The sequence below is a fragment of the Numida meleagris genome, chromosome 2, assembly GCF_002078875.1.
Source record: "Numida meleagris isolate 19003 breed g44 Domestic line chromosome 2, NumMel1.0, whole genome shotgun sequence".
Classification (NCBI taxonomy): Eukaryota; Metazoa; Chordata; class Aves; order Galliformes; family Numididae; genus Numida; species Numida meleagris.
Window position 1 is genome coordinate 40,644,317 of NC_034410.1, and position 26,789 is coordinate 40,671,105.

At 39.1% G+C, this 26,789-nt stretch overlaps 1 protein-coding gene across 2 annotated transcripts; it reads right to left on the minus strand.

Moving 5' to 3' along the window:
• On the minus strand, window positions 1,663-25,651 carry TCAIM (T-cell activation inhibitor, mitochondrial). 2 transcript variants are annotated; one of them, XM_021387766.1, is made up of 11 exons: window positions 25,502-25,651; window positions 23,649-23,720; window positions 16,568-16,703; window positions 15,894-16,038; window positions 14,443-14,689; window positions 13,108-13,230; window positions 11,049-11,146; window positions 8,917-9,008; window positions 6,925-7,157; window positions 6,247-6,378; window positions 1,663-2,956 (listed from the first exon to the last, which is right to left on the minus strand). In XM_021387766.1, exons 2-11 carry the CDS (start codon window positions 23,675-23,677, stop codon window positions 2,731-2,733), a joined length of 1,461 nt encoding a protein of 486 aa, XP_021243441.1. In that variant the 5' UTR covers window positions 23,678-23,720; window positions 25,502-25,651; the 3' UTR covers window positions 1,663-2,730. The 2 variants fall into 2 exon arrangements, with proteins under 2 accessions (XP_021243441.1, XP_021243439.1); XM_021387764.1 differs by having other exon boundaries at window positions 15,885-16,038.

A 26,789-nucleotide genomic window follows, 5' to 3' on the forward strand; every position in this document is an offset into this window, starting at 1 on the left:
TCTGTTTTTAAAATACACTTCTTGAAACTTTGGTACTGAGCATGTTTTTGGTTGCTGGTCACAAAGTGAGCAGGAGTTTTGTACTGAAAAAAGTGACAGTAGATGTTAATACTCATTTAAAGCTATTTTCACAACAAGCTGATAGTACACAGTCTGTTGAGCAGAATTTGAGGTGTTCTGCTCCATTTAAAAGCAGATTAAACTTTCAAATCTCCATCTCCACCTTGCCATTATGACAAAAGGCATTCCAAATTCTACATCATACTATCATACAATCACCAAGGTTGGGAAAGACCTACACGATCATCCAGTTCAACCATCCACCTATCACCAATAGTTCTCACTAGACCATGTTCCTCAAATCTCTTATTTTTCCCCTCATTAAACTACTGGAAACTAGAAGATAATTCTGACAGTTTCAACCTGCATACAAATGGGCAGTTCTGCTCAAAATAAACCGAACTTATCAAAATAAATATCTATAACGTGCACGTTAAATTTAATCATTTGTTTTTTTCCCCACTTCATGTATTTAACGAATGTTTTGAGGACAGAATGTTTGTAAAGCCAACGCAACCATTCTGCAGTAAAACTGACCAACATAAATGTGCTGTAAAATAAGTCGTCTAACATTGAAACCTTACAGTGCTGAATTAATGAACTACAGGCAATCTCAATTTTTTTACTGCTCAACTTCTGAGCAGTTTTTAAGGTTTTAGCATGCGTCTCCTTTTCCTGGATGGGAAGAATGGTGACACTCATCAGATCTGCTCCAGACTGGAAGTGTCTAGCGGTGATTATTTCCATTACTCCCACATTTCAGCTCCATCCCATTCACTCTTGCCTGTCCTAGCCAGGTCGGGGTCCTCACCAGCCCATTGTACTTGCTGAAAGATCCCACACTCTATTTCATACAGGCTCTTTACAGCTTATGTTCCAGACAGTTTTAGTTGTCTTCTCTAAGACTCAAAGAGAATGTTCCCAGGTCTACCTCCTGCTTTCCTGAGACATTAATGTCAGTCCTCACTCAATCCCTTAGTGGGATTCCTGTCACAGTCATGTTAGATTCTTGGTCAAGTCTGCTCACCTTCCCTCATCAAACATTTTCTCTCTTCTATAGTCAAACTGGACAGCTGCTTCTCTTGCCTGAATGCTTGCAAAGAGGTATTCAATTCAAGCAAGAAACAGCAAATTGCTACACAGCTTTTATTCCTAAAGGCAGCCTACTTTCAAAGAGCTATTACAGAGAGTATTGCTAAGCTACAGTTGATGGGACTGTCTCATGCGCTTAGTACAACTAACTGGGACACAGACATTATTGTCAATGCTAGATGGAATGAGGGGGAGTAACATGCAACAGAAATAAACTGCATAGTCAGAAGAAACCATCAGCCAATCTTTTGAACTTTATCATCTTTCGAACTTTATCATCTTTCAATCTTTAGATTGCTGATAATGTGACTAAAGTAAGGGCCCAAGATTATCTCTACTTCTGCCTCTGCATTGTATAAACAGACATGCCTGACATCATAGTGGCTTCTTTTAAGACTGGCAACAAAGTAACTTAAAACTGAACCTTTTAAAAGGGAAAAAAAAAAACAGGGAACCCCAACAACTACCTTCCCCCCAGTACAGATGTAAATACAAGGCAGGTCAACATCAGACAATCCTTTTTATTTTTATTTTTTTAAATTTTTTGCCAGTTGTTATAGGTGAATTAAAGTCCAGAACCATTAAGCTGTTACTTCTCAAAGGATATTTTGCAAAGTAGTAACCCACATACAAAATACATCTTGGCATGTATTACAATGAAAAAAAGTGCTGACAAATTCACACTTTGTATTTCATTTTATTCAAAGAATAAAGTACCAGTAAAGATATACATTTGCTCTACAGAGCCTTACTGCAAGCTAGCTCCTTTCTCTCACTGAGAAGTACTTATTCTTGCAGACAATCCCACTCAGACCAGCGCTTCTTCTCCTTAGATGATCCATTAAACTACTCAGGCAGTAAGTGCTGTGAATGGGATTTGCAACCTGTTAGTAGCAGATGTGAAGAGGATGGTCTGTATTTATGAAGCAAATGCTGGAAAACAACAGAATGATACCTCCTTTACAGTAAATGCAGACAGCACAACTGGCATACGTTGAAACTCTAAGGCAACAATATTGGACCAGCATATGAAACTGTACTGCAGAGACCAAGTTAATGTACTGTTTTCTTCTGCAGAGCAGTAGCACTCTGATTTTTTTAAAAATTTAAATTCACTAAGAAGTAGCAATATGGAATGCCAACATTGCCACCAGATAACTTATGTATTCAGTTTCCGTACTGAAAAAAAAATCTTTTAAGACAACATGTAGTGTCTTGTTTGAGTAGTATACTCTATGTTTAAGGACGTCCATCTAACAATACTTAGGTATATTAAAAATATACGTGCACATTTCTGCAGACTTGCAATGCAACATTTTTCATTGGTAACTATAAAAACGCAGTTTCACACTGCTACCGTACACCGAGACTCCTACAGTAGTACAGAGAACGTACAGATGTCTTACCTAGAATTGGTAACACTGTGCATTGTGCAAATTGTCCAGTCCCTTCTGAGCATCGGTAAGAAGAAAATTTGAGGATATCAAAATACAGATTTAAATAATTTACTCTTAAAAACACTCATATTTATAGCCTCTTACAGAAAATAAACAATTCATCTGATTATCAGATATGTCCTCAGCTTTTCCAGTTCCAAGGTATACACAGGTCTCCATCCTGCAGCACGGAGTAGAAATGCGAAATGCAAAGGTGCATGCCTTGTAGGTAGGGTAATGATTCTTCCAGCAGCCGCTTACAACAATCTATCATCTGTGCGCTGGTGACGCTGGGTTCCTTGTACAGCCGATCCAAAGAAAACTTTTCAGTGGAAGTATCGATCAGCTCTTTTTCTGTAATCATCATCCTAGCAAACAAAGACAATGTGCAGGGACAAAATTAGAATTCGTACAAATATTAAACTTTAAAAAAAAAAAAAAAAAAGAAGCTAGACTACGTGTGCTTCCATGACTATGTGCAGTGGCATGCCAACACACTTCAAAGCCTCCAGAATTATTATTATTTTTTTGCTAACCAAGTGGTTGGAAAAATACCAAAAAGAAAAGCCCTGGTAGACTCCATTTTTAATGTGAGATAGAAGTACCCAAATAACCATGAAAGTACAAGCTTTAAGGGTAAAACCATATTAGAAACTACTCTGCCTTCTTAACTAAGACCAGTGATCTCTGCACCTCTTAAAAAATAACGGATGACAGGCACAGTCATCTGACTTGCATTAAATGTGTTAATAACTTACTAATTGTAGGAAGCATACAGAATACTGAATTAAGAGCTCACAGATCTTTTTTTCAATTCACCTTAGACACACTGTAGTAAGACCACATGACAAATTCAGGCTTCTCAGAAATAAAGTTAATCTGCAGAACCAAGAGTCTCAAACTGTGGGTCGCATGATCTGGATACAGTTCAGGTTCAGGAAGACTGTAGCTCAGGCACTGTGCCACATTAACATAGGTATACCTCTTCTAGAGCCAGCTAGTGATCAGAACAGCACACTGCTACAGACTGAGTTTACAGGCCCCCACAGCTCCTGCATGGCTTCGGGCCAGAGCAGACCTGGCTTGGATTCAGCTAGGCCCGATAGTGTAAGCAGCATCAGAGGTGAGATGACTCTGTACCTATTCAGTGAGGCTTCAGAATCCAGAGCTGGTGCTACCTCTCATCCAATAAGTAGTACTGTGAGAAGAGCCCAAAGCTAAGTGTGCTCGCAGCTATTGAGACTATGTGACTTGCGTTAAATCTCTGCTGAAGGGGCTCAACACCATTCTTCGTCTGAGGTGAGTGCAGATCTCCTTGCAGTTGCACAGCACTGCACGTTCTCTGACACCTGTGAGCCAAGCCTTCCTCTTCTGTGAAGCCTCAAGCTCCCTTAAGGATATCAAGTTAGCTGCACACAGCGAGAAATGCAGGCTTATTTATAGTTGCTTCCACGAGGATGCTTATACCTCAATAAAACACAATATAAAACAGATACTATGCAAAAGTGAAGCAGATTCATATTAAATCCTGTGTTACTAGACAACTGACGTTATTCATGGAGGTAACACAATTTTGTAGAACAGTAGCATCCAAACTCTCCAGCGCATTGAGCCATACAGAATTCCAGCAACATTATGCCATTTACTGCATGTAAAACATTCATCTGCATGTGCAAAGAATATCCAGTGCATCTCAAAATACTTTATTTCAGATTCCCTTTAACAACCATGGGAGGCTAAGGAGAATCAGAAGTACAGAATGAATTCCGTTCAAGGAAGGATTAAATGGAAAAGGAATTTTCAGATTCAGTAAGATGATAACAAGAAAGAAATAAGACATATCCACACACACACAAAAAGGTGATAAATACAGAATAACTGTTTCATGTTACCTATAGCACAACAACAAGAGTGCCAAAAGAAATCATCGGTCTGCAGGTCTACAAAACAAAGAATATCTCGTTCCTCCTTCAACATGGAAGGCAAACATAATCCAACTGTACAGTTTACTGCCACAGGATACACTGGAGCCACAAAGCAGTAGCTGGCTCAAAAAATTAATTAGACAATTAGAGGGAAAAAAAGATCTAGTGAATGCTCTTAACACGAGGTAGTGCTTCCAGCTTCAAGTATTTAGTCAAGTACAGACTGTCAAAAGCTGGAGAGGAGTACAAAGAATTGCCCCATTCATACAGCCTTTCCGTAAGCTAACTGATGATGAGGTTTCAACAGACCTTTGATATGACCAAGTATAGCTGTTCTCAACTACTTACACAAACCAGCAACCATCCAACAGACAGAAGAGCTGAGATACTTAGCTTGCCTCTTACATTGTTACAACACAGCTGCTTATACTCGGAGGGGAGCCCCACATTTCTTTCACTGCTAACCTAAAGATGTCATTTTTCCTGGATAGTCTTGATGATGTGGGGTAGCATGAGGGTTTCGGGGGCAGTGTGTTACCAGATGCAAGTGCACACATTTGCTACAACATCCCTCTCAACCTCCACAGACATACATTTCCAGCTGCCAAATATGGGCAGCTGGATAGAGCACCATCCAGCAGTTACCATTTACATGGCAAAAATAAGCAATCTTCAGAGCAGTGCCTGGGTTATGCACAAACTTCAGTAAACCTCCAAGCTTTACTAAAGTCCATCTCCCACACGAACCCTCCCAAGGCACCGGATCAGAGCTAAAACCATAAAGCCTTCAGTAAGGCTCATGCCTGAAACACCCGTCAGAGAACATGCTGGGTCTACGCATCATACATATGCCCGTGACAGTGTGATGTTTCAACAATTCATCTGCTTTCTAAAGCAGAAAAATAAACTTGTGCTAACAACTTGTGAATGGACAGTACCACCCAGTTACACATCACAGTGTCTCCTCCAAAATAAAATCAGTATCTCCACTTTGTGCTCTTAATCCTCAAAGGCACATACAACGTATAAGGTCAGCAACAAAAGTACAGGTGTGCTGGATAATATTAGTTCCATGACATATAATAAGTGCTAGTACTGTGACTCACTACAGCCATCTCTCTTCTCACTAGCATCTGTAAGAAAGTGCCAAGGAGGTATTTTTTCCATCATTCTACCCCTAGTTTTTCTCTTCCCCTCATTATGCACTAACTAATATTTTCCTCAACTGAGTAACAACTAGAAATAATTCTCTAGTCAGACTCAGCTGTTTTTACTGTTTTCTTGTCACTGTATTGTAACTTCTCACTTGTTGTAATCTTGTCACTTCAGTGTAAATAAGTAGAAGTTTGTTGACTTTCTTATTCAATAACAAGGACTCCTCCAATGGGGAAGGTGGGAAAGGGTGGAAAAGAAAGGGAAAAAGGGGAAAGCCTCTTCTTTTGGAACATCATAAGAAAAAAAAACCAACAAAGGCAAAGATCTTCTATTTCTGAGCAAAGAACAAACTATTTCTACAATATGAAGGATAGCCATTTCCTAACAACTGTGTTCACAGCATACTTCAATTTTCAACTTAGTAAAGCTGATAGGTAAAGTTTTGCTTTACAAACAGAAGTTATTTTTTCACCAGAAGAGCAAAAATGCTATCCTCAAAGTTCTAGCACTGCTACAAGTAAGAAATATGATGTGCAAATATTTTCATGAACAAAATGTACTGAGATACAAACACTTACTCTTCCCTTCTTTTCAGATTCTCTCTTGCTTCCTGTGCTTTGGCAATAATAAACCATTGAAGGGTTGCTGGATCACAGACTGTTGGGATGGTAAAGTGTCCAAATTCATGTAAGCTTGGTGTGTACCTATCACTGTAACGAAACATGACGGAGATGAAAAACAAGATCTTTTTCCATGTAACTATTTGCATGAATTACTTATAAAATTGATTTTGAATGTAAGAGTAAGATTAACAATAGATAATCAGAATATTAGGTAAAAAAAATAATCAAGTTCGGTTCATAAGAATAGTTCAGTTCATAAGGATACATCCATAAATATCATACATAAATCTTTCAGTTGCATTTCATAAGCTACACAGTCAACAATATTTAGAAGTATCAACATCGTTATATACAAATAAATGTTGTTCTGACAGCAAAAAACCTTTGATTTAACCCAGCACAACAACGTAAGATAAAACTTCCAACTTTGACTCCAACTTGAATGAAATACGCATCATTTCCTTCAGCCTCTTTCCCTAACCCATGTAAAGGCACACAAAACCTTTAGAAATAAGGCTGACACACTGAAAATCTGAAATTATTATTAGTTTTCTTCTTAGTGAAAGCAATAATCAGTGTAACAAAAAGAAGTAAAAGCTTTAAATGAAATAAATCTTTCCTGCAAATACTCACCTTTCTAGAATCATTTGCAAGCCTCTCAGACTCTGTGGATGAAAAGGCAGTCTACTGTCAAGTAATTTGTTATAGAAGGAGTTCAGAGTGTCATAGTACTCTTCCAGAGTCAAGAGGGGTTGCAGCTCTTCTACATATATAACTTGTATGCCTCCCAGAAGTTGGCTTATCCGATCTTCCAAGAACAGCAGCCTTTCCTGAAGTTTATAATAATTTGGCAATCTCTCAAAAATCTGCGGGGACACACACAAACACTTCTTTTGTTACCAAACGTACAACTCAATTTTAAGAAATGAAAAAAATTAACAAGAGACACTGAACAGTGCAAAAAAAAAAAAAAAACACCCCACAAAAAACATGGGAAACAGCAATCAAGGAATATATATATATAAAAAAAAGAAATATTGTACGTATACATTTTGGGGTGAGATATAATGGAAAAAATCATGAGTATTTTCAGTATTTACAGTATAAATGCACCAATATGACATATATATAGAATTAACATTCCCGGATTTAAAGCAAATTATAATCTAAGGCCTACATAAAACGTGTATCTACCATACGCTGTCAAGAAGAGTGTTTTTGCCAACCTAATTTATATATCAGTTCTCAAAAAAGCAGAGAGCCTTTGTTGCTGGGACTAGTTCTTTCCAAGGATTTGGTTAATAATGTAGTTTATCTGGAGTCTGGAGGAGGGGAGGAAAGAACCAGACATCTAATTTACAAACCTCTATCAGAAAAGATTAAGATGTGATCAGACTTGTGAGTCAAGATGTAGAAGGTAGGTGACAGAGAGAAGGCCGTAAGAAGAAAGTCTGTAGTAGTCACTACCTACCATCTACCCACTTTTTAGCAGAATATAATTTTTCATTCAAAGAAATACTTCTACTGGGACAATCAAGTGATTTCAGAATAACCACTTCATAAATATGAGAGAGAGTACTAGAATCCAAGCAGCTTTTGGCAAGTTAGAAAGAGGAAACCTTTATCTCATTAAGGAACAGAGTGGCTTTCAATCCCCAGTATTAATTAGAAAAATACTTGTATTCCAATGACTAGCAACACAAATCTCAGAGTAGAGAGCTTTGAATTAAATTCTAGTTTCTCACTTTGTTAAGTCGATAAATAATTCAATATTAACAAAACATGTTTTTTTTTCTCCCTCAGTGAAACGTACAGGCAAAAATCCAAATCACCACCAGATACAGCTTTGGTTTAAGTGCTCAGTTCTCACATTATAATTAATTGGAATTCAGAAATAAAATATTCCTATTTTCTAGTTGGGCGAAATTTCCAAACTACAAAATTCCTCTAATTATCTCCTTTATATGGAAATATTTTTGATAGAACTATCACTAACATTTTAATAACCAAGATTCAGGAAAAATTCCTTAAAGTGACATGCATTTGCACATCATGCTTTATTTATAGGATGCCAGAAAGTTTACTGAATCTGAACTTTACACAAACAGCAGTGGAATTTGCATATTCACTGAAGATAAATCTCTGCAACACCTACATCATCTGCCTAAAAGAACAAAGTGAAGAGACGGAGTTGGTTAGCAGCCATCGACTGAATAGATCCCTTCACAACTCCATTTAAGTCCCATTGACCTCAACAATCAGAACAGAATTCCTAAATTCTTCATGGGAATGACCTCTTTATAGATGAAGAAATATTCTGCCAGTGCTTATTGCATTTATTGCTTATAGACTGGAACAATGAATAACTTATTGGTGTTATTTATATCTAATCAGAGATGAGAATGGTTTGTTAGTAGAAGCAGCAGTAAAGATCTGACAAAGATTGCTCTTAGTAAGAATACATCGCAGGATTAAATTTAGGATGCAGTGTACAAGGTTATGCTAAACTTAGCAGCCATGTTTTTTCCTTTAAATTACTCATCAGTAATCAGCAACAATATTTTGGTTATAGTTTAAACAAGGATGTCAGAACAACAGACAATACCATTTGCTCTGAAACCTTACTTTGGTCCAGTGATGGTGAACATCCATGGTCCCCAGCATTACGTGGCCTGCCGCACTCATACCTGAGCGATCTGTAAAAACCACTGTGCGTCCTAGAGATTGAAGAAAGCTCCTTACTAATTGTCATGATTGTAATCATTCACACCATTATTTAAGATTCAAGCATGCTACTAATGTGTGACAAGCAACACATTTTCTTAGCACGAACAAAATGAATAGGTGCTTTCCTTATTCTCGAAGTCCAAAAAAATTATTCCTGAAAACTCTAGTTCAACAATTTTCCATACAAACCATAACTAGCTTTTGCTTTCACCCTGTTTAAACAGATAGGTTCGGTAGGTTTTTAGTGAACTTGACTTTTTCCTTACAATTTTTTTTTTTAGAAAGAGAAGATATCAGCAGACAGCATCTTCAAATAATCTGTACAAATAACATATACCCAAGGAAATATATGCTATATACTTGAAATATATAGAAATACAGTAAAGGTCGAAGAACTATTAGCACAGCCATTCAACACTACTTCCACAAAGCTCTCTGCAGCATGCAAGCCACCAGAAATGTCTTCCTATAAGTTTTTTCCTTGTTTTTAAGAAAGATTAGAAACAACATAAAAGGCTCAGAGTGTACATATATTTTTTTAAGTACAAAAATTCTTAAGAATTCTTCAGGGTAATAGCACAGGCAACTCTTTATCAAAATGAGCTTCCAAAAAAAGTCTTCAGTGTGTGGTACTGATGTACAAGACAAGGTTTAATAATAAGATTTGGGATGTAACAAGCACCAAAATCAGAGTCTAAAAAATAAAGCATAAATAAAAACACTTAACTTCATTGCCACCAAATAGATGACAATTTGTAAGCTACGCAGCATGAACATTAAATGATTGTAACTATATAAATCCCTAAATAAAATGCTGCGTGCCAATCAAGCCAGGATTCTTGACTCCAAAAGGGCAGGTAAAGCCTTTGTAAAGAATTGTAGTGGACAACTGTAAAAAAGGAGTTTCATTCCACCTCCGATGTTACGCGCTGTAAGAACTACAAAGCTGAGACTGAAATAAGTAATTAGGAATCTCTGAGATAGAAAAAAAAAGACAAAAATTAAATATAATGGCTTCCAATTAGGAGACCAGTTACTGCTCTTCAAGTGTTTAGATGGCAAAGGCAGACAATTATGTGAAAAAAGTATCTGTGGGAGAAACAAAGGTTCTCTTGAACCCATGTCTCTAACTAAGTATACTGAAATTTGAGCCTGCTATCAGCAATCATGTTTCCAAAATCCTTAAGAAAGCGCAACACTGACTTCAAGGCACCTAGTCCATCCTTTTACCCCAAAGCAAGATCAGCTGTACCTGTACAGTTATTGACAAGTATTTATTTGGCATAGTACTGAAGATCTTCAAAAAGGGAGATACAACAGGCTCACAGGACCTCTCCAGTACTTTACATCCTTAGCACGTGTGGGTAAAGAAACTAATCTGAAATCTGATACAGTTTAAATCTATTATTTATTTTCCTACTCACTCAAAACTGAGTATCTGAGGACAGGCATAAAGTGTTACAATTACAGCAAAGAGCTACTGCCGCAGGTCAAACAGTGGAACTGGAAGAATTTTATGTCAGGTTTATGGAATATTGTAGTTTTACTTGGGAAGAGATTTCAATGTAAGTATTTTATGGAACACATTATGATGATAAGAGAATATGTTTTTAAAGGGGTTCTAGTAAGTCCTCCTTATGTTGACTCTTCAGAGATCTACCACCATTTCTGTCTTGCATCTACTAGGAATAACAAACTGTTGCTAACCACCGCACCCTTTCAAAGACACAGGCTGGATTTTTGTTTTTACTACTTAGTCTAGTGACTTCACCTCACTCAGCTTGCATTTACTGCGAAGTAAAATAAAAGCTGAGTGTAGTGAATACAATGGAAGGATCGGTCACTTCAAAAAAACAGCCAGTAGCTTACAATGTAAATTCTGACCAGCTTTTCAGTAAGCCTGACTAGTTTTCCTGCAGTTATCAAAAGCAATCATGAAAACCAATAGAGTTCCCTTGCCACAGAAGACTCAAGCTAACCTTCGAATCAGTACTATATTAGGATATATGAAACAAGTAATGGAAATATACCTTTAACATTCTTTAATACTTCAGGTCTCTGTTGGACTAAGCGACCTAGACTGTGCAGCTGGCTGCAGCGATGAGCAATACCCCAGCTTCTCTGCCACCTAAATAAAAATACAATTGAGAGCATTTCATTCTCAACATTATAAAAACTAAAGAAAACAAAAAGCAACAGATAAGTTGACATACAGACAAGAGGCTTACAACTCAAAAAAGTAACACTTCTTTGACACTAATGAAAGCAAAGACCAACTGAAAAGCTGTCCATGTCATATGCTATTTGAAGAGATAAAAGCCTAAGTGCAATTGGACAATCTCTCTTGAAGTAAGCACCAACAACAATATGGGATAAAGAGACAGTAAACTTCTCTAAGAAAAACAAATACAAAAGCTGGTGGACATAATAGAACCCAAAAATCTTGCCCAATAAGATGGGGGTTAGAAAGTAAATAGCAACATACAACCCAGTATTTGGTTCAGTCATGTGGCATGCAGTTTCTGTTTGCACACTGGGTAATGTTTGTCTAGAGGAGCAAATACTGTGTATAAGGAAGTTGTCTTTTTTTTTTTTTTTGAGTCCTAGCTCAAAAAACTACGCTATTTTATTTTTTTTTAAATCATATTTTACAGTGGATAAATTTTTGTTTCTATAATAATACCTTTATTAAACGATACAGTAGCCAGGTTTTACGCTGGGGGCTTTAATAAATGTAATTTTGACATCACTTCCATCATAGACAAAACAAAGCTATTAATTACATTTTAAAAAGAGTTTAAATCATAGTTCTCCCAGCATATAAAAAAAATCTGCTCTTAACCTTCAGTCAAACCTGTGACTGATATCAAACTGTCTCAAAATGGGAAATCAGCATTCCCATATTGCACTGAGTCTGGCTGGAATGAACTTAATTTTCTTCATAGCAGCCCTGTGTTTGGGATTTACGATTAAAACTGCTGACAGCACACTGATGTTTAGGCTGTTACTGCACGGGGCTGCCACAGCATTGAGGTTCTCCCTCTTTCTTCCACTCTGTCCCCATCAGCAAGCATGCTGAGGGCAGGCTGGACTTTTGGAGAGGAGAGAGCCAGGATAGCTGATCCCAGCTGACCAAAGGGATATTCCAAGACCATTTGATGTTGTGCCCAGTAATAAAAGCTCAGAAAAAGGAGAAGGAGACAGAGACATAAGTAGATATGGTCTTTGTCATCTCAAGGAACTGTTATGAATGTTGAGGTCTTGCCTAGTGAATTAATTCCTTATTTTGTCTTGCTTGCACACACAGCTTTGCTTCATTCCACTTGTTACACGTTTATACAGCTCCACAGAATCTCACTTTTGCTCTTCCTATTGCGTTCCTCCGATCCCATGGGTGGTGTATGTCCTCACGTGCTTAGCTGCTGGCTTTGGTCAGCTCACTGCATCTCATTTAGAGAAATCCATGACTGGCAAAACGCCACTCCTCGGGATGAAGCGATTGGCACTACACCATAGCACTTATAAGGCAATTCAATCTATTATAATGTCATTCTAATAACAACCTACTGTTACCTAGCCAATACCATTTGACTTTCAGTAGCACCACAGAGGGATATAAAAAGGTGGCTCACAGATTCTATCTTCTCTTCAATCATCCTAAATGTACTCATGGAATAAAGCTAACAACAACCTCATTCTTTATTTTTCAAACCTCTAAACATCGGCATCAGACTGGAGGCTCACAAGTAGTAGCTTTCTATTAATATACTTATTTTTCAGGTCCCTGATACTTGAATTCATTCTAAACAATGGAAGGTTAACACAACTTCTGGAAGGTTAATAACCCCTGAAAAAAAACAGTGAGTCTGTGTAATGAGTTACAAATGCTAGGTTTTTTTGAGTAGATTGTACCAGGAAACTTTCACCCCACTAGAAATCTTGTGGACAAATCTTACACATTGCAATAACATTATTATAAATGAGATATAGCTGTTTTGTTGAAATAAGCCTTTAAAGCTCACGGCACGACATTATACACTTACTTGCTTTGACTGCCTTCATGCAGATACAAAGGATGTAATTTATTACCTGATATCTGAGAGCTGGAGTTGATGACAGAGTTCAAATTTTAAACGTTCTAGTTCTTCTCTAAGTGGCAAACTCTTCTTCAGCTTTATAACTGCACTCGCTTCATTATCATCCAGCCAGGATCTGCAAAAAAAAAAAAAAAAAAAAAAGAGGAAAAAAAGGAGAATGCTTTTTTTTCTCTCATGCAAACAGTACATTTAGCTGAAATAAAACAATCTCAGCAGTAAGAATTTGAGTTACAAGAAAAAAGTCTTTTTAAAGTATAGGACAGAAGCTGAAACAGCTAAGCACTTCCCCTTAAAATATTAAGAAAGAAAATCTCGTGCTTTTTGTCTTGGGGACTAGGCCACCAAATTAAACCAAAAGACTTTGATAATGTTACAACAATTAGATTTTGAGAGTTGTGAAAGGTGGAGAGCAGCAGATTAGTGCTATTTATATAGTGAGGCAGCTTCAGAACTTAGTGCTTTAATGACAGAAATTCCCAATCATACGTCTTAATTGAACAAACAAACCAAGCCCAAAATGATCCTCACAGACTGTCAAATACAGGAGGTGGTACTAAAGGGCCACGTTACACAACTCTTACAGAGCTGGGACGAACACAGATTTCACGGGTCAAAGTTTTACCGTTCTTTTGCCAGTAATTACAACCATCAAAATGTGACTCCTGGAGCACTTCTAAGGCTTTGAATAAACAAACCATTCTATCTGTAGGAGAAAGTTACTCTTTAATTTAGCCTTTGTTCGTAGCATGGGCTTATTTTCACACTCTCATTTTTATAAACAAATACTTCAATCCTTATACGGTATTCTAAGGGAAAAAAAAATACAAACCTGAGCAAAAAAGGAGGCCCAGTGCCAAATGGCTAGGTATTAAAACAAGACTGTTAATGCGTAACTGTTTGCTGCATCGTTTCTTGTAAATGTGTAAAAATAACTAAAAAAATATTGTCTACTTGGCAAATCTAGATTAACTGTTTTACAGTAGCATAAGCACAGCAGTCCTCCTTGTGAAATGCTATGCAGGATAACGGATATTTTTTGCTCTGAAGATGCTACTACCGCAATGTTAAATTTATTTCAAATTGAATTAAGTCTCATTGTTATGAAAAGGGTTTCTATAAACAAATAACTTCTAAATCATGATGCATTTAATGCAAGTTTAGTATTTATAATAGCCTTAATTTAAGGTTGGTACCCTGAACAACACATCAGAAGCACAATGCCACGATACCTGGCAACTTAAAACATTCTAATATTAATTTTCATGTATTACCTCCTTTTGTGTATTATTATGTTACAAAAACACAATCAAATAAAAGCCTTACATACGTTAAAGTTGTTTCCACTCTTTGGGCTTGTTCTAGTTCTTCCTCAGGATCCTTAAATCCAGTAAATGAGTAGTAAGTCTTATCCCATTTGATAGGTCTGTTCAGCGTGCTTCTTGCTTCCTTATGGGGCTGAGAGTTCACACTCAAACTCTGAATATGCTCTGTAGACAAACTGCAGGAGTTGAGAATATCTAACACTGTGCTCAGGAGATCTCGTGTCCGTAAAGTAAAACTGACCGCTCGAAACCCTACAAAATACAAGTCCCACAAAATTAGCTTTATTTAATTAATGTTATTTTAAATGCTTTCACATTTCTCTCATGTAAGAACTATAGCAAAGGTGCACATAGGTAGAAATTAATATCACATTGTTTTTTCAATATTCACCACAAAACTGAAAGCACTTTAACCTTTAAAATTGTATGTGTCCAAAACTGTAAACATTTTCAAGCAACTGAATGATTGGATAGATTGGAAACCTAGCTACAGATGCAGTAAAACCCAGGAAAAAATGCTTTTGCCTTAGCAGTGGCAGTCCAACACAGAATTTGTATTATTACTGATCATCAATTTGCTTAGAATTTACTGTGGAAATGCAGTACTGTAACAGCTCTTCACAGACTATGAACAAAAGCTTCAGAACAGAACATTACGCTTGCACACTGGATAAAAACTAAGGTCCAATAGTTAAGTGTTTGGACTAATTGCTCCATTAGATAGCAAGCCAGTACTGGAGTAAAAAGCAGGAGAAGCTTTTAAACTGTAAAATCACTATTTTAGATAGACTGAACATACTGCTACTATTTTCTTGAATACAGTGTGATTTTGTTTTCTTTTACTAGAGTCTCTCACAATTAGCTCATGTTTTTTGACCAGCAGGATACAGAACATGAAACTCCTCTGTTAGATAGGGCATGCTGATCCAGCAGAGACAAATATGTAAAACAAAATTAATCAAAACCTGTATTTGAAATGTAGCAATATTGTCTGTAGTCTCAAAGCTACAAGTCCATGTGGCGAATTCATACTTCAGTTATTAACATAGAGCTTCTGCTTTCAGAATAAATTCCTGCTGATCCTACAAGCACCCTGATACTGAGTACTACACGTTGTCTTTAATGAAAACAAGGACCCTACTGTTGTTCCAGTTAAACACAAATAGTGGTACTAAAAGCACAATAACTATAGTTGACAACTATGATTTTTACTTCATCATACTGTCACTTGACCTCAACCTCAAATTCTCATTCTTTCAATGCTTTTTAAAACTCAAATTGTTTAATTACTTGAGGTAGTCTTAGCTAGTCTCATCTAATACACATTTTCATGGTTTGACAGGATTTTATTCAGTTGAAAAGTCATTGTGACTGCAAAAGGTTAAGGAACGGTCTTTCTTAAAGAGTTTTAATACAGGAAGATACATTCTGCATGATATAAAAGCACCTGAAGTACCGAAGGAATCTTGAACATTAGAAGAGTTTGGTTCTCTTTCTCTTACATAAAAAGTAAGCTGAGTTGGCTTAAAGGAGTGAAATCCTGGTTTCTGTAGATTCTCCAAGTAGCCATTTAACCTCTTCAGAGAGTTTTCATTTACTGCCTGTTAAAAAAAAAATAACAGAATTACAAACGTGGCCAGTTCTAATCTAAACCTTTTTAATCTCACATATAGAATTTGTTTTTACCATCTGCCAGCTGCTCTTACTGAATAGTCATATAGTTCATCTTTTCAGCATAAATGAATAATTATCTTGCGTGACTTCACTGCATGATGTACGTACTTGTACATTCCTGTACAAACTTCATTTCTAAGGCTTTTGAGCTTAAAAAAGTCAACTGATTTCAAATATAACGTACGGCCTTTCAAGTAGTAAGTCTTATAAATTAGGCTGGAAGAATTTCATATTTTCTTCACAACTAAGCAGAAAATAGAACTCATATATTAAAAAAAAAGTTTACTTTTAACAAGGATAGATGCCTTAAAAAAACAGTGCCTCCTTTTGCTCTTTTGAAATCAACAACTACATTCAGTCCTAGTGCTTTCTCCACTCTGACAGCATGGAAAACATATCACTCCCATCCTTGACATATGTCACATTTACAAAGAAAGCCCACTGCAAGATTTTTACCCTCTCTTTGGGATGCTGGCCAAAGAAATCTGGATGCACAGCAAAGTAGAAAGGTTTGAGAGCATGGATGGCATCAGCTCCTGACAAAGTTCTTGACTGAATAATGCATTGTAGCAATATCTTCTCCAGACATAACCTAACAAAGTAATAAAATGTTTATGTATGATGCAACCAACCAAGTGACAAACTGATATAAATTACATTAGAATGTGACAGAATGGAGTAAACATTCTCAGCTGCAAATATAATCATTTGAAAGTGTTATTAGAAGTCTGAGGGCTGGATTTTTTTTTTCCCTTGGGACTCACCACGCCATATTAATACAGAGCAAACCTAACAGGTTCCAGACATAGTGGATGCTAATGGCTGATTAAAGACATTTAAGCACAATAACATTTTCCTCTCAAGTAGACTCAAATGATAATTCCCCAGTCAAGTAGTTAGAATGATAAAGACTGGCTTTAGTGGTACTTTTTGCAGATATCCATGAAGCTGCTGCTAAAAACCAACCCTTATATACTTTTGAACCTCCGAATTAAAACCACAGCCTTCCAATTTTTTTTCAAGCAGTGCCAAAGAGTACTAAATTTTACCCAGAAATAATCATAATTCAATCAAAAAAGTTCTGCATTTGAAGACCATATGGTCATGACAATTCTGAAACAAATTCAATCTCACTTCCCAAAAATACTCTTTTATAGGCATCTAGTAAAAGATGACAGTACTTTTTTGTCCTTTGATCTTCACGGAAAGAGAAGAAAACAAGGACAAAAATGAATTCCAGTGATAGGAAGACTGTTTCAGGTAAGAACAGAAAGAACAGTTAAGTTCTAGAAGTAGAAAAAATACTTAAGATCGAATATGTTCGATCATGCACAAATTAAACAACAGTTCTGCAAAGAGCATACTTGTGTAATAGAAGACTAAAATGGGAGACAAAAGTTCTGAATCGAAGACCACCACCATTTCCTACCATGACTCGAAGCCGATATCCAAGCAGCATGTTAACTACAGTATATATAAAAATGGCAGGAATAGGCAAAGTGTAAACATTTAGTAATACTTCTCCCTCATCTGATTTCGCAGGCTAACAAATTCAACTGGCCAGTCATTCCCTGTGTGATTAACATTCATTTAGTTTGCAGCTGAAAGGGATAGGGATTCTGCTCTGTTTAGCAACACAATACTGTTTTACTCCTCACAGTATCATCCAATCAGACTACAAGCCCCAGTAAGAAAATATATGGCAAGGAAAAGACAAAGCTGCTTCCAATTCACATAAAACAGTAACTATATAGTAGCATAATAGTAATAGTAAGCAAGAATGTTTGTACAAAGAGCTAGTCACTCAGAATTCTATACCAAATAATAATCCTTGATGCAGGAACACGTGAGACTATTTTCTGATTGCTTTTGCTAATTTTAAAAATACCCCCAAAGCCCTAGATCTCTGCTCAGACAATAAGCAGTATCTCTCAATACTGGGAAATGTTAAATGATAATAGCTGAGTTGTCAAGCAGATGCTATGACCCTTACTTTACCCTTCTTCTGTCAACCTTTCCAGCTCTTCAATTAGAAATGTGAAAGCAGTTAAAGCTAATGGTTTCTGCCTCTAAGAGGAAGGCAAATATTTAACTAGCAGGTCTTAAAAGTCAGCCGGCTGAAAACAGGAAAAGTTTTTGTAGAAAAGTGGGAAGGAAAACTTGTAATGTAAGAAGACTGATGAAATTTTCAATTGTTTTGACTGAAGACGATTTTTGAGAGTGTACATTAAAAGGAAGATAAAATTACATCATTTAATACAAGCAAAAACTTCTACCTCTTTGCTAGTAGCATCTGAGAAAGACTCCAAGACTAATGTCCTGGTATCAGCTAAGACTGAATTAATTTCCTTCCTAGTAGCTGGTATAGTTCTGTGTATAGGATATTGCAGCTCCTCATGCTGCCCTGCCAGCGAGGGCCTGGGGAGGGGTGCGCACAAATAGCTGGGAGGGGACAGAAATGGGACATCTGACCCAAACTTGCCAAAGGGATATCCCCTACCATACTGAGTTGTGGTGAACTGTAAAACTGGGGGAGCTGGCTTGGGGGGTGCTGCCCACAGACTCACTGGGCATCAGTCAGCGAGTGATGAGCAATGGCATCACTTGTTTTGTATATTCTTCTACTGTTATCATTTTCTCTTCGTTTTCTGTCCTCTTAACTGTCTTTATCTCAACCCACAAGTTTTCCCTTTTTTCTGATCCTCTACCCCATCTCACTGTTGGGGGAGAGAGTAAACAGCTCCACGGTGCTGAGCTGACTGCCGGGTTAAACCACCTTTGGTGCCCGATGTGGGGCCTGAAGGTTGAGACAACAGATCTGACAAGAGCCTGTTAAAATTGTTCTAAGCATTACATTAGTTTAATAGTTGTTGGTTACAGTGTCGATCCTTTTACTCTCAGAATTGTTGTGCTTGTTCTCACAGTTGCATTAGGGAACACCTTACTTGCTGTCTATGCTCCCTCTTGAGCTGTTTACTATCTCACAGTGTTACTGTGTAACACTGACCTATGTTAAAATTACCAGTTGTGAGACTAATCTGGTATTGTATTCTGTATTGCCCTCATCTCTGTACTTTGGGAACCATCTCTTGGAAACTATTAATAATTACACTCTTTACTATGTGTTGTGTTTTAACCCAGCAGGCAGCTCAGCACCACACAGCCTTTCACTCAATCCCCACCAAGTGGGATGGGGGATAGAATCAAAAGAAGGTAAAACCCGCGAGCTGAGATAAAAGCAGATAATAGGACAGAAAAGGAAAAAAAAAAGAATATACAGAACAAGTGGTGCACAATGCAATTGCTCACTATCCACTGGCTGATGCTGTCAGTTTCTGAGCAGTGATTCTGTCCCAGTCAACCCGCCACAGTTTTATAGCTCAGCACCACACCAAAGCAGCATCCTCTCAGCCAGTTTAGGTGAGCTGTCCCAGTTCTGTCCCCTCCCAGCTCTTTGCATCCCCCCAGAGCTGTTGCTGGTAGGACAGTATGTGAAGCTGAAATGCCCCTGGCTTTGTGCAGCACCGCTCAGCAACAAGTAAAATATCACTACGTTATCAATGTTGTTTTTCTCTCAGAGCCAAAACTTTGCATCATTCTAGACGCTATGAAGAGAATCAACTCTATCCCAGCTGAAACCAGAACAATATCCACCCCTTATTCCATATCATTTACGTCACGTTCAAGTCCCACATTTTCCCATACATCACAATCAATTACTATCACCCTTCTTGCCTCCTGATATATACACACAGTATAATTCCCATAGGCTACAAGCCATCCCTCTAAAGTGTCCACTGATCTTGTTTCACCCATAACTTCAGGCTCCATCTGTTATAACAGTCCTTCAGGTCAGTAGGGATGATGCATGGTGTTGGACTGTTGTATGCTGAAACTAGCTCCAGTTCCATCAGAAATTCTTCATTAATCCGAGTGCTTCTTATAAGGCACTGAGCAACCACAGTAACAATGACATAAAGCATTCTGTATCAATTAACTTCATAGAATTTAAATTGTTGGCTATTCTCACCCAACATCAAATCCCCTTGAGGTACACAGAAGGATGGGGACATCTGCCCTATTGCTCACCAAGTGTATTCTGGTCCTTGAGTAAAAGCAATCCCACGGATGGGCTTGCCTTTGCTCAAGGCAGGAATAACCCAGACTGTCTTACCCAGCAAGTTTTTCCTGTGTGCTACAGGGACGTTATTGCCTTCTACAGTACATAAGAGATTTGACTGGGCAGAGCCAGCTCAATTGTCTGAGTGTTGTCTAACGAGGTGGCTTTTGCTAAATGCATGTCCAATGTTTGAATGTCCCAGCACCCACTGCTCTCAGCATAGTTTTTAACAGTTCATTGTATAATTTGATCTTCCCAGAGGCTGGTATATGATAGGGGATGTGACATACTCACTCAATGCCATGCTCTTTGACCTAGGTGTTTATGAGGTTGTTTTACAAGTGTCCTTGTCTGACTTAGTTATTTCTGGGATGCCATGCTGCCATAAGACTTGCTTTTCAAGGCCCAGGATAGTGTTTTGTGCAGTGACATGGGGCACGGGATATGTTTCCAGCCAACCAATGGTTGCTTCCGCCATCGTAAGTATACGGCACTTGCCGTGGCAGGTTTGTGGAAGTGTGACATAACCAACCTGCCAGGCCTTCCCAGGTTTATATTTCAGCCATTGCCCTCCGTACCGGTGAAGCATTATCCATTTGGCTTGCTTTATTGGAGTACACATTTCACATTAATGGAAATTCTGTGCAGTACTGTTCATGGTCAGGTCTACCCCTTGATCTTGAGCCCATCTATACACTGCATCTCTTCCTTGATGGCCTGAGGTGTCCATGGGCCTACTGAGCTGAAAATAATTCACTCTTATGTTGCCAGTTCAGATCTACCCGAGCCACTTCAATGCTAGCAGCCCAATCCACCTGCTGGTTATTTGTATGCTCCTCAGTGGCGTGACTCTTGGGTATGCAGCGTGCTGTTGACCACTAGGGCCTTATACTCTACGTTCTAATGTGAATTACAAGCCTCTTTATTAAGATAAGAAATAAGATCAGTACATCTAACTTGTCTGAGAAACTGCTCACTGGAAACTGGAGCAGCTGTTTTCTTGGAAGAGCCCCTTTCAGAGCTTGCTTTGCCTCGCAATTCACATAATCCTGCCTTCTAGGGTCAAAGTAGATTTTCCATCCTATTTCCATATATCTTCTCCATGGTCACGCAGGTAAAATCCCAGAGTAGCACATGGTGTGTACCCACTATAACCTCCCTCTTGAGCAGAGGAATGTTTTTTTTGCACACCATCTCTCTTGCCCTGAAGGACTGTCATGACAGGTGGAGGCCAAAGTTACAAACTAAATTAATTCCATGGACTTTTTAGAGGGTGGCCCACAGCCCATTGGAACAGTATCTGCACATACACATCAAATGGCATGACGTAAATCACACGGAATACGGGGTGGATATTGTCCAGGTATCAGTTTGAATAGAATTAGTTTTCTTCCTAGTAGCTGGCATGGTTCTCCGTTTTGGATTTAGGATGAGAATAATGTTGATAATACACTGATGTTTTAGTTGCTGCTGAGCAGTCAAGGATGTTTCAGCTTCTTGTACTGTCCTGTCAGCGAGAAGCCTGGAGGTGCAGAAGGAGCTGGGAGGGGACAGAAGCAGGACAGCTGACCCAAACTGGCCACAGGGATATTCCACACCATATGGTGTCATGCTGAACAATGAAACTGAGGTGAGTATGCCAGGAGAACGTCACTACTTGGGGATTGGCTGGGCATGGGTCAGCAGGGAGGTTAGCAACTGCATCCTACATTATGTGTTTTGTATACTCTTTTATTATAATTTTCTCTTCTTTTTCTGGCCTATTAAATCATCTGTATCTCAACCCACCATTTTTACCTTTTATTCCCTCCCAAATTTCTTCCCCATCACACTGGAAGGGAGCAAGAGAAAGGCTGTGTGGTGCTGAGCTGCCTGCCAGGTTAAACCACAACAAGTAGCCATCATCTTCTTATTCATAATATCAGGAAGAACTGAAGTGGGAAAGTACTATGGTAATATCATGTTTTTATGGAGTGGAAAAGCTCTTAACGACAATAAAGTGCCACAGTTGCTCAGTGACAAAGGAAAAAGCTCTATCTGCCTTGGCAAGAAAGGAAGCAGAGCACCCTGCATGAAAAGTCCATTTCAACATACGCATTACTATTTTGGATCCAGAAATACAAAACCAATTGCCTCACTGAAGAAAAAAATAGCAGTTCTCTGCATATTTTTCTTTTGCAGAAAGTGGATGCAAAGCTGTAAAAAAAATTCTTTCCAGCAAAGGAAAAAAAAAAAAAAACAGAAGTAAATCCAATCAGTTATCTACGCGATGGCAACTTCTGATTAACAGCCATGTAAGAAATCCACACCCTACTAGGTGCAGCTGCTGAGAGGAAGAAGGGCGCTTGTTTCTCTCTTCATCTTGCTTGTATGCTATTTTCCATATCCATTCTCCAGCTACACTGCATGCTGCTTTCAGTAGTCAGGAAAAAAAGTTCCAATGTACCTGGAAACTATTCATCACTTCCATCTGGTATTCTATACAAGAAAAATGGCCAAGTATCGACAACTTCATTTTCCTTGTTCTGTATCTAAACAACACTGTCATGCTAGTAGGAAGGCTCAGGATTCCAGCCAAAAGTCTATTTTGAACTTGCTTAAAAGAGAAACGCTCAAAGGCCAAAATTAGTCTGCGTGACGGAAGGATGAATTCACTCACTGAAGGTGAAAGACAGAACCTCTGAGGCATCCTTCAAGTAAAGTGACAAAATAAATTAATTAAAATGGATGTAGAGAGAGAAAGTGCAAGAGAGATGCTTATGGCTTCTTGCAGAAGCAGCAATAGATTATTCCAATAGCTTCATTCCGATTTAAAGAGCAGAGAAAGGCTTTGCGTTAAAAATCAAGGTCACAACCACTTTGAGGACAGCCGTCTCTACACCATGAAAGATATGAAACACAATCTCCACCAGAACACATTGTGCAATCACGCTCTAGGGTAGATTTAATTTATTGACTGAATAATTCCCTTCAGCTTTCCTTTCACTTTTTCTTCACATCTCTCTCAAGTTGAACTTTTTGCTTATAGTTTTGGCACCGAAAAACTTTGTTAAATTAAGCTCATTACTACAGACATATTCATGCGTTTTTTCACACTGAACTTAATAACTCAGTAATATACTGGACGCCATATTCAGGTTTAGAATATCATTTTCTCGTAAGTAAGCTATTTTAAAGCCCTTGCTTTGTCTGGAGTCTTCTTGATTTCTCACTTGAGAACAAGCACGTAGCTTTTGGGGGTTTTCAACTGTGCACGCTCTGTTGATAACCTCAAGCTGTACAGATGAAAAAGCCAATGAAATAGGCATTAAGTAAAAAAAAAAACAAAAAAAACAAAAAACAGTCCATCAGTTTTGCATACGTGCAAATCATAAGCAAGCTTGAACATATGCCAATTAAGTCAGTAACATTTCTTACCTTCTCACAACTCTCAAACAGCAAAACATTTCAGCGACTCAGTGCTCAGGAAAACTTTCATCCATCCACTCACTTAAAGAAAAAGAAAAAAAACCCTATTTAGTAGTGGACATCAGCATTTTTGCCTGTTACTCCTCAGTGCACGCTCTAAATCCTAGATGGTAACATTTAAAGTCAGACAAGCTATACATAATAGAGAACTCAAGTTTCACATAAAAAGGTTTCCTCTTTTCTCTGCACACAGTGAGCCTTACAAACATTAAGAGTTCCTACTGTGTTTTGATTTGAAGATGAGTATTTAAAGATGCTCCAGGTAGAGAAAACAAAATCCTTACCAATTCTGTATTGCATGTACTTCGTACCTCATCTGTTCTTAAGAAAAAATAATGCTTTTCAAGCATTAGCACATCCTAGTGAATGAAATTCCATGCTATTTTTCAGCCTTCTCAGTTCAAAACTTTACAAATGAGTGTGTTTTAAAATGTATATGCCAAGTATTTTACAGGACCACAGTATAAAGCCAAAGGGAAAGACTCGTACAATAGCACTTGGAAGCATCCTGAGAAGTCTGAAAAGAAAACACTGATTTCTGGACTACATATCTATAATTGAGCATTTTCAATCAGAAGACAAACCGCTTACATATCAGACCGCAACCATGCACCTAATAATCGTTAGGGATTATCATCCCTATTGGCAATGTTTTTTTCCCAAGTTTTCAGTGTACTTCTGAGAATACTTTTCTGCATGCTTTTCAAAGTAGTGTGCATCCAGCCCGTATGCTATTTCGAAGCACTTGGGAGCAAGCCATACCCGTGAAATGCCATCTCTACTTGCCATATAGCACAATGGTTACTGTGACTACTGTGCAAAACAACCCAGGTTTTACAATTGCATCTTACTAACCCAAATACACTCTATTAAGACTATATTACCACATATTTCAAGAAGGTGGTAAACACGTGCTGAGCTAAAACCTCCCCAGTTTACAAATCTTGCCTCCTGATTTCCAGCCAGGTGGGCCAGACACCAAGCCTTTCATTTCTAGCGTCCCTAACAACAGTCCTCAGTCATAAACGACACGAAGCACATTAACAAGCTCTCTGGAAATAAAACACTTTGCTCTCCCTGTACTTTTAGCTGTGAGGATTTGGTCAGAGGACGGAAAAATACCAAGAGTCTCACTAATCAGTGCTGACACTTTATATAACCAAACAAAAGCATCATTGTTTCTTGTTTGAAATGCTCTATGAGCAGCTTAGGAATTGCTAAGTTCCCTAAAGTTTCTTGCTTTTATGCGAGTTCCACCTTCATCCCACCTCACGTTCACACCAGCTACCAAAAAACAAGTTATTAATGACGCTGCGGTCATGCTGCCAAAGCCTTTGTCAACCTGACACTGCGCGCTACCACTCCGACACCACAACCACGGTCATTACTTTGGGGTGTTTACCTGCGCCAGATTCTTACGGCAGCGTGAAGAAGACCATACATAAACAAAAGAGATGACGGAAAACAGGCTCCAGCGGCACTAATGAAAGCAAGCTACAGCAACCCAACCACTGCTATTTTTCAAGATTTAAACAGCTCGGCACCCCGAGGTCCAGCCACAACCAAGCACGTCAGGGCAGGCAGGGCCGGGCGCAAGGCGCAGCCCCCGGCAGCAGCGCGCTGCTCGCGGCAAGGACGGCGCCTCCCGCCCGGCGCCCCCAGCACAGCCCCGTCAGAGCGCGCGGCGACGTGACAGACAGAACGGAGCCCCGCCGCTCCAACGAGCCCGCGCCGCTCCGGGCCCACCGAGCAATCCCCTCCCCCGCAGAGGATGCCGAACCCCCAGCCGCAGCCCCGCTCACCGCCACGGCCGGACAGCTCCGCCACCCTCCTCCCGCCGCCCGCCGGGGTTCAGCCCCCATCGCCAGGCGCAGCCCACGGCCCCGGAAGCGGCGGCGTGGGCGGGGCGCGGCGGTGGGCGAGGGGATTCCCACCGCGGGCGGGGCTAGTGCGCGCATGCGCTCTCATTCCGCCGCTCGGCTCCGTCCCCCCGCGCAGGCGCGGCCGTGTAACCCCCAGTGCTGTGGGGGAGCGGGCGCGCTAGGGCGGCGATGGCGTCGCTCTGCGGTCGGTCGCCTTGCCTCCCCTAAGGTGACGCGAGAAGGGCTGGCCGCGGGTACCGCCACCGTCAGTGTTAATACGTACGTGACAGTAACTTACAGCCTAAAGGCCTTTACGTGTGCAAACCATTAAGCTCAGCCTCGTCTTCAACTAAACACAACTAAAAAAGCCCACTTTTTTCTACAGAAAAAGAACTAGAATGGTGTACTATTGGTGCTGGCATTGAACGCTTTTACAAAATGCTTTAATTCTGGACTTGAGGATCAGGTGAAACACACAGACGAGTCAGTGGTTTCTTACTTGACCCGTTAAAAGCAGCAACCGCTCCCATAAATGAGTCATAATACTGCATCTGTTCTTCACCCATTTAATCCCGTAACACAATATGCAAAGATGCTGTCCCTTTTAACTTGCAGCATGCCTACAGCTATTAACGCTTTCCCTTGGAGAAATATTCCTGAAATAAGAGATCACCATTCTTCCTCAAACAGAAATGCTGCAGAACGAGAATCCAAGCAAGGCAAAGAACCAGCAATGAGCTCTGCAGCCACAAGGCAAAAAGAAATGACATTTTCCTGCAAGTAATAGTGCAAGATCATAGAATCTCAGAATATCCCGAGTTGGAAGGGATCCACAAGGATCACTGAGTCCAACTCCTGGCTTCTGACGTAGAGGAACGCAGATGTTTCCCACATGTTTTTTCTGAGGAGAGCAAAGCCAGCATCTCCTCAGCCCTCAGCTTTCCACAGAAACTCTGTTGACTGGTTGAAAGTGACCAATTTAAGACAATTTGGTGGGATCACAGTGTTGTCATCAATGAAGAAATACTTAAAGTACTGGGAAGGAAAGGACCTGTGAGAGTTTTTTGGACTAAAAACATGAAAAGCTTCATTCTTCAACTTAATCTGTATGGATTCACCAAAATATGCCGTGAACACAAAAGATCTCCCTCAGTTGCTGCTCATGGAAAGATATGTCAGTTGCTCCACACATAAACAACTCTCACAATATTCTGGTGGGAGGGATGGA